Source organism: Neospora caninum, chromosome X (assembly GCF_000208865.1).
Source record: "Neospora caninum Liverpool complete genome, chromosome X".
In the NCBI taxonomy this organism is placed as follows: Eukaryota; Apicomplexa; class Conoidasida; order Eucoccidiorida; family Sarcocystidae; genus Neospora; species Neospora caninum.
This window is the reverse complement of record NC_018396.1, coordinates 6,824,493-6,833,362: the sequence shown is the minus strand read 5'-3', so window position 1 is coordinate 6,833,362 and position 8,870 is coordinate 6,824,493. Positions and strand designations below refer to the sequence as shown.

Sequence of the window (8,870 nt, the reverse complement as noted above, 5' to 3'; positions counted from 1 at the left end):
TATCTTTTCACCCTTCTCACCTCCTGTGGTCGCGTGCCTCGCTGCCTTCGTTCACAGCATAACCTAACGCTTGGGGCACTCAAGAATGAGGATGACTGGAAGGAGAACTGGCCCCGGCAAGGGGGGAACTGAGGTCACGATGGGTTACGAAAGTGTCCTCAACCGGTTCGTGTGCTTCCTGGTGATTTTCTGGGCCGCGTGTTTCTGACTCAGGTGGCGCACCATTGACAAGGTAGGATGGAAGAGTATGCGGAGATGCCGCGTGTTACCTATCGGATTCAGGTTGTGAGGGAGGGAGATGCCTTGCGCGAGTTGCGTCTTGCATCATCCACTGGGGAGTCTGCTGCGGTCCGGCCAAAGTCGGAGGCCCTTGCACAGGGAGAGTTTCCTGTTGGGAAAGCGAAAGGAGCGGCTGGATTTCCGGCGCCTCCGGTATTCCCTGTAATAATGGGTTGAACGACTCTGCACGCTGCTGCTGATCAGAGGTTCCGTGAGGTTTTGGATCAGAAGAACCTGCGGTGCCCGGTTCCGTTGACCTGAGGCTGTGCACTGGCGATCCACTGGGTGAAGCCTGCGACGCAGGTGGTGTAGAACCGCCACTGGCGCCGGCAGAAAGGCTTGCCGGTGGGGCAGTTGGAGTTTCTTGTGTAGGCAGCCGCGGGGAGCCACTTGAAGGTGTGAACTCTGACCCCCCTCCAAAGTGTTGAGGGCTTGGCGTCGATGCTGGCGGTTCGCTTTCGGGCTTCGTTAACTGTCTTTCCTCCACTATGGCGTTTTGACGGACGAAGCCGTGAGGGGGCCCGTTAGGGCGCTTTACTGGCGAGGTAGGCTCTGTTGTATATCCGCTGTTGCTGGTGACGGTCGTTGATGTCTTTGGTGTCTGTGGCGGTGGTGTCGTACCAGTAAGTATCCAGGGAAGTGGTCCGAGAGTTGTTATTTTCATCGGGGTCAGGGGGACGGGGATCGTTGGAGGCTGGCTACCCTCAATGGGCTGAGCGGAAGGTTCATGCACTGAATCGCTCCCTCCGAGGAAAATAAGACTCATGGTTATCGTATTGTTATTTTGTAGTTGTGTACCTGGTGTTCCCGAGCGATTGACATTGTGCAGGCTCGTTTCTGTTGCGCTCGAAAACGTTCTGGTTTGGGGGTGCTTCTCGTGGCTGCTGTTGCCACTTGAACTCGACGAGGTTTCGTGCAACCGCCGCCTACTGTGTTGCCGACCTCGGTGTTTCGATCTACCGGCGCGTACATGGAGCAGGGAACGCAAACCTGCCTCCTCTCGCATTCTGAACGTTTCACTCTCAGAATCCTTACCGGCTGACATGGCAGCGCGTAGGCGCTAGTCAGCGGCGTCCCTGTAGAAGGCCCCAAATCATCATTGGTGGCACCACCGGGCGGATCACCCCGAATTGCCAAGGCTCCTCCCCCCCCCTGAACTGAGTTTGACGAGTCACGCCTTAGATGTTTCGCTGCGTAGATTCCAGCCAAAATGACGCAAGTGAGCACCACCATATATCCGACCCACCGGAATAACGGATGTAACTTCTTGCTCTTCTCCGTACACACTAAGCGCCGCTTTCTCGAAACACCGTTTTGCAACGCCAACGACTCGAGGTGCGGGTAGAATGTGGCGAGGTCGACGGGAGGCGGTGCAGGCGGCTGTGTGCCGCCTGACGGGGTTGCCATGCCACCTGAAAGGGTTGGCGTGATGGTAGTCTCCATTATTGAACGGTTGAGGGGAAGGGGGACGTTGTTTGATAGGCTGAATGCAGCAACGCTTACCTACTGTAGGGCCGACGAATATTGATCATCAGTGTTTTGCACGCGATGATGGCCCGGCGTAAGTTGCTAGCCAGATTGACGCGAGCGCCACAGATCAATGTAGGTTTCGTCGTATCTGAATCCAAAGTTTTCACCACCAGTGGGTCATCGCCGATCCAAGGGAAAACCAGGACTCTAAAGGACATGCATTCCACCACGAAGCACTGCATATACGCAAAGAAGCAATCCACAATGCGATTTGAAAACACGGACGTGTCGCCGAGACGCGCCTAATTGGGAGGGCCGATTCTGCGACGCGCAAGGACTGCGGGGTGAGTTGGTGGTGGTGTGATGCAAAGCGATTACGGAATAAAAATGAATGGTCTAGAACGTTCCTTTTGAGAATCACCCGCCCAGCGTCAGACGGGGAGTTCGGCTTGTGTCTGCAGGAACTGGCGGAGCGAGCCTCAGTGGTCTGGGACGCGCATGGACTGTGGGGGGAATTGGTGGTGGTGTGATGCACACCGATTATGGAGTAAAAATGAGTGGTCTAGAACGTTCCTTTTGAGAATCACCCGCCCAGCGTCAGACGGGGAATTCGGTTTGTGTCTGCAAGAATTGGCAGAGTGAGCATCATTCCGGTTTGCAGGGTGTTCCTGTGAGGACTAGCCACAGGCGACACATTCAACGCGTCAAGAGTCGTACACTGGATAAGCAGAGATATGAAGTGGCGTACCAGTAGGGCACGCACAAGACGCGGTGTCGTAAACGATAACTCTAGACGCTTTTGCCCTCAAGAAACAAAATGACCTGTGACTCCCCTGTCGTCACGAACGGTTCGGCAGTCACCCATGAACCACCTTAAGAGTATATCGAAGAGATAGACAGTCTGCCCTTTGTAACAAATGTGTGTGTGTACGTGGCCCCTCTCTATTTCCAACACGCACTGACACTTCATGTCTAGCGATGCCGCCGCGCTGCGTTGTGTCCCGTTGTGACCATGAGTAACGTACCAGACCAAGAACATTCGGCCGAGAGCATCGTTTCAGAATGCAAGCAGTCGCTTCAAGCACATCCGGCGAGCAGATGGCAGAATCATCACGACAGCATGTTGTCGATTCTTGAATTTCTTGGTTCTTGCCGCATCTGGCAATTCTTAAGGTCCTTCGTCACGGAAGAAACACACGATGTTAAACATCCTTAGCGAAGAAGACACACCGACACGATGTATTAACAAGAGGTCGAAAATGTGTTCGGGGAATTCTTTCAGTGCTCCACCAAATATGCGAAGTACTACTGTCGGTATAAAACCAATGCGAAGCCCTCCAGGACAGTTCTGGATCGCGGAGGTTTACGTATGTCTTTCTCCCTGTGCGTTGACGCAGTCTGTCACACAGCGAACCAGTGTGGCAGGCGAGAGCACACAGCACAGGAAGTTCAATGCTCAGCACAGGAAGTTCAATGCTCATCAGATTTACCCGTCAGAGAAACTGCCACACGCTTGAGACGAAAGCAATCTCGGGTTTCCGTAGCCACACTTTTTGTCAGCGGTTGGAAGCAATTGACCCAATTCTGTGAACCTTCCAGGGTTGCTTGCAATTCCTACGCCGTTCCGGCTCCCGCTGAGAGTGCCGGTATGCCACATGAACTTTTTCTCGGCCTGACAATTTCATCTATTCTGAGCGAGTACCAGCTTGACGGCCCCGATTACGGTGGTGCAAAGGATGTCTTAGTACAGACCCAAACCTGGCAAGAAGTGTTCAGCGAGCACTGCCCTATCGTTCACGATGCATAAAAAGAGCATGACTGGGTGAGGAAGAGAGGGGCGAAGTGAGGCATTTCATCGCCTCCTTGAGGCTCTTTCTACGGAAGTGTTTGGCAATTCCTTTGTGACTCCTCCAATGGGTAACGACCTTACTAAAGGTGTTCCCAACAATGCCCTAAAAATCGATATAATTCGGAGAACCTTGTATGGCTCTCCTGTGGACCGTAGTCGAAGACCGGTTCTACTGTTCAACGGTGCACCAGAAGCACTACTGCCACGTGTAAGAAGTGTCTTTTTGTGCGTGTAAGTTGCAATTAGTTATAGTACAAACTCCGAAGAAACGCTTAAGGCGATACTGCTTCCTAGTGCCGTCACGTTGAAGACCTGTAGAGTCTGCGCGTTTTCGTTATCCCACTGGCTATCGTCCATTCCGCTCATACAACAGCTTCACTCCACACGTTTGTGTAACCCTAATGAAAGTGGTACCACAAGAACGGTGGAGCTCTCGCTACTCACTCCCAGTGAGTGTCCCGGCTTTTGGGTAGACGCTGATGGTGCGGCGCACGTTCATCCCCAAGGAGCAACTGAACCAATACATTGTGCGTCCGTCTATTAGCGACGAAAAAAAGCTCAAGTTCCACGAAGCGGTCACAGGTGAACCTGCTTGCCCCTACCCATAGCCAAGCAAAGGAAGGGTCACCTTACCATTTTGACCATATCTGTCCTCGCCTCCGTCAAAAAGACGAATTACAGACAGCATATTCACCTACATACTTACGCACAGGGAACAAAAAAAAATATGACCACGGCCTCGTCAGCGCCTTTGACGGTGAGACCGTACCGTGCAGTCGCTGCGCGGCACGCCGGGGGCCACCCTGTTGAACTATCAGGATAAGCTTTCAATTTATCGACGTCCTCAGCGTCAAGCGCTAAGGAGGTTAGGAAAAAGGGGTTTCTTAAATTTGATAGGCACCGATTCCTTGCACAGAAATTATCCCCCACGCCAGCAATCGTCATGTGCCACGATACGGCAAGCCCTCTACTGCAGAAATCAATGCCAAATGACATCAACTTCACCAGGACGCTTCATGATGGACGACAAAAGAAACGAAAGTGTTCCATCTCTGGAGGTCAATACACGCTTCCTTTCATGATACGCTCGCCCTTCGTGACGGCCCTGGAGTCTCCATGCTGACTGAAGCTGGTCCAGGAGCTGTTGGAGAGATCATCGCCTGTGTACTAGGGGTGGATTCTCGACTCGGGATGTCGATCGGCAGGGAAAAAAACGGTCTGTCGAGAAGCATCCTGCCGCTAGAGTTGGTGAAATCAGGCAATACGAGAGATAGGATTTCCGGTCCCATATCAGCCAGAGGGGACGGCCCAGACGGCGCGGCAGGGTCAACGCTACCCTGCAGCTGAAAAATATGCTTCAAACATTTCGCACCTGCCAATGCCATAAGGATATAAAACAAAAGTGGACGTCGTTTTCCCTGTTGACCCCATGCGAACGCCTGTGCCTCTCCGAGGGCGCCCACGGGCATGAGCTGGGTCTCCGTGGAATGTTTATCGTGAGGATGATGCCACATATCAGAGGGCGGTTGTCGCTCAAAAGTAGCATTTGTTGCGGCTGCGTCTTTTCCCCCCTCTCTGGTCTGTCGCTGCTTCTGCGCTTCCGCTTCATTTGGGTCAAGTTCAAAGGCGCCACCAACTGGAGCAGCTGGGGCCATTTCACGCGTGGCAGGCAAGTGTGACGATGGCTGCTCACTCGAGGTACGGCGTTCATTTGCAACCTGCGTCTCTCTTGGGAAAGGGTCTTCTTCACTCACGAAGCCCACTCGAGGGTGGTGCACTCTCACATGGCGGCGATTATGTTCGGCAAAACGACCGAAAAGTCTGTACACTGTCAGCCTTCTGCCGCCCTCGTCGCCAGCGAAAAGCCGCTTTGCCCCCAGAAGTGTAGCCATCCCAACAAGCGTCAGTGCAGCAGCCACAGCAACTAGCGCTGGACGGTAATCGCCTGGCCCCCGTTCTGAGCAGCAGTACGAACTCCCTCCGGAAGATCCTCGCCTCCTACGGCCAACACTCACATCGACAGCCCCACTCACCATCCTGTTCCCGAAGCAATAGCAATATTACCGAGTGGACCCGACGAGGGGGCTGGGAACACACAGACTGGCGAAGACCAACAATGCCTGCAGCCTCTTTTAACGGTAGCACTAGTACGGGCAACGTTTAATCGCGCAAGCTCAACGAGCACGATTCATTCCGGCGGAGAATAACTGGGTAAACCAAAAACTGCCAAGAATCGCCCTAGTTCACGATACGATGCGGCGTTCCTATGGAGAGCGATGCTTGACAGAGACGAATGAGCTTCCACCCACCCGAATCGATTGAAGGCGTCAAAAATCTTGGTGGAGCAGTTGCCAGTGAAGAAGGTTACGGGAAATGGAATACAGAGCCGAGTAAACTAGCAACCTGCTTTCGCCTCTGTGTCACGTGAGCCACCGGCGACCACGCGCCTGCAGCACCGACATGGGGAACCACAGTTGACAAGTCTCGAGACTCGGTGGCCAACACGGTCGTGTGTGTGAACGGCTCGTTGAGGAAAACCTCTCTATTACTGTTTGTAGAGAAAAAAACCTTATGCGCACTGTGACGCTTGGACAGTCTGGGACAGACAGTCGGAAAACGTTACGCTCAAAGTAAACAAACTGCCTGTAGCGTTGATGTCTAGCGTGCGTCAACGCGCTTCGAGTTCCAGCGAGACTTTGACCCGCTACGGTTAGGCGGGTATATGTTCAGAGACGCGTGGAGTCACCGAGCTGGTGCAGTTACATGCAGCGTCTGTATGGGAAATAGTTTGTGGCAATCCACAGCTTCCTCTTGTCATCCATCGACGCAAGCAACCGAAATCAGTTAGAACAGGATACGTTGAAGGTGGCCTCTCACCGATGCGAGTCACACTCGACAACTCGCGACTCCAGAAATACTTGCGAACGACACTTGGAAATCCGTTCTGCATCCACAAACCGAACTCCCAAGGCTCTCGGCCTCAGAAGAGGAATCAGGGAAAAACGAGGTCTGTATGAAGGTCGGCCGACAAAATACCGGTCTGGGAGATATTAGAAAGGATGTAGAAAGTCAGGACGGACATTAAGCTGACGCTGCGGTCCTTCGTGGACCTTACGCGGCTGCTGCGAAGCATTCAAGCGCAGTAGGTGTGTAGTAGGCGGACGTCCTTGTAGACAACATAGAGACCCACAGCATGTCCTCCAGTGATTTTTATTTCATTTCCTCTAATTTACTCTTCTTAGTTTCGTTCGTCGGGGAGCTCAAACGTCTACGTGTCTCACAGAAATCTGTTTTCCGACGGAGATTCGAGAGTTTTGGTGTCAGGAACCGACCGTGTAGAAGCTAAGAAGCAGAGGCGTCATTTAGCTAGACCAGGAAACACACCTTTACAGGCGGAAAAGGCTCATGAAGGAAATTTCAAAGAGAACTTGTGGAAAGGAAGCTCCGGGTCAGTCAGGCAGGGTGCCAACCACCTCTACGAGGAGCACCGCGTGATCAGGCTGTTTTCCGTGCTTTTCGTTTTGACAAAACCACTGTTTAGCACTACGAGTGCAGCCATCTGGGCGAACCTCCACTGGACCAGCTCTCAAAAAACGAGGGAACCCCGTGGATCCTGAACGGGAGGCAGTGTGCGTGGCGGAGTACGAGGAATGCGGCGACTAGAGCTCAGCGAGTGGGTTCCTACTTGCTTGGTCCGTGGATACGCAGTGGAGCAACCCATGCACTGCAGGACTACTACATACCAAGGCTCTCCATCACCAAAGAGTTGGCACGCCTGTTTCGCGCGTGATTCTCACGGGGGCACATCAGAATGAAATCTTCGTTTGCCGCATATATAGAAATCTATATAAGCAGGTGTCCATCACGTCCCACTCTGCCACATCTTTCTTGTATTGTTACGCGCCTAATGTCAGAAGGGCGCCGCGACTTTTTGTTAGGCAGCGATTCGAGAGAAAGCGTACCATGGATAATGATGTGTCACCAGAGTACTGTAGAGGATTCCAGGCTGTTCTAAGGCTCAGTCCGTCCGCAAAAAAGAGTGCACGGTGCGGACCTCATTGAAGTGCTACGACCATTGTGCCGATACGTGAACCCCCACAGATGGATCTGTTGGAGTTGACGACTGAACGTCTCTGGAAGCGTCTTCACGGCTTTTCTCCTCGTTCAAACCCTTCGTTCGCTCCTCCTGGGACCTGCGGCGTTCGCTTAGAACACTTGGCTGCCAGCACTGCCCTCCCTCTCGCGGCTTTTTTTCTGTGATCCCAGCGCCGATATCCAGTGCCTCGACCTCATACAAAGCTGACTGACCGACCCACGGTGTTGTGAACTTTTCCGAAGCCCGCACTCAATGAACTCAGACTAAAACCGTCAACACTTCGCGTAGCGAAGGCACAGCCCGTCCACAGTGTAGTCTTCTTCTTGCTGTCCCTGGTGCCTTCGTTTTGGAGAACCTCCGGTATCCACTGCCTGCCATGGTTCTGTCCTCTCCGTTAATTCCGATTAAATGGCCGATAAAGTAGGAACCAAATACAGAGCCGCCATATCGTGCCGGGTTTTACATACGCTTGAGGGGGCATGATAATGCCTTTCGCCGCCAGAGGGGCCGAGCACAGAACACCTGGCGCGAACCACTCCCTCCGCCGAACCAAGCCTGTGTTCTCATTCGCCTCTGTACAGCAGCGTGCATGGCGATTGAAATGAACCCTTGTTGACCCTTTTAACCCCTACGAAACATATATCTGTCTCGGATATCTAGATTGGGTACATATGTGGATATCAAAATGATACCTGACAGATTGCCTTGTCCGCCGCAGAAAACACTGCAGTTGTGGGGACAAACACATGGAGAAAATATTTGCTGAGAAAGGAAGTGAGAGACAGCAGAAAAGCCACAGAAAATGTACGAGTATGTGCATTTATATACGAAATGTGCGCGCATGCGTGTGTCTATGCTTCGCTCACCTTCAGCTGTCACTCCTGTTCGTCTCATTCCTGTCCGAAGCAGCTGTGCACATCGACCACGCCACGCGCGGAGAGAGACGTAGATATTCTTTGTGCCCCTTTTTTTCACGTACATTTCTCCTTGAACTCGTGAAGCTTGTTTTGATCCCCCCGAGAGACTCCCCATCCCCGTTTTCTTTGCCTCCCGCGTTTCCTTACTGCCGATTTTTCTTGCTTGCCCGACCGGACAAGCTGCTGTTTTTCGCAGGTCTATGGAGCAGACGATGGTCAGGCGAGGAGAGAGGGCTAGCCTCTACTTTTCTCGAGTTTT

The 8,870-nt window shown here is 52.8% G+C and overlaps 1 protein-coding gene across 1 annotated transcript; it reads right to left on the bottom strand.

Moving 5' to 3' along the window:
- Positions 1-4,674: 4,674 nt before the first annotated feature.
- Positions 4,675-5,634, bottom strand: NCLIV_052900 (conserved hypothetical protein; the record flags this gene model as incomplete). Its single annotated transcript, XM_003884844.1, has 1 exon — positions 4,675-5,634. The coding sequence occupies one exon, from the start codon at positions 5,632-5,634 to the stop codon at positions 4,675-4,677; it is 960 nt and encodes a 319-aa protein (XP_003884893.1).
- Positions 5,635-8,870: the final 3,236 nt, after the last annotated feature.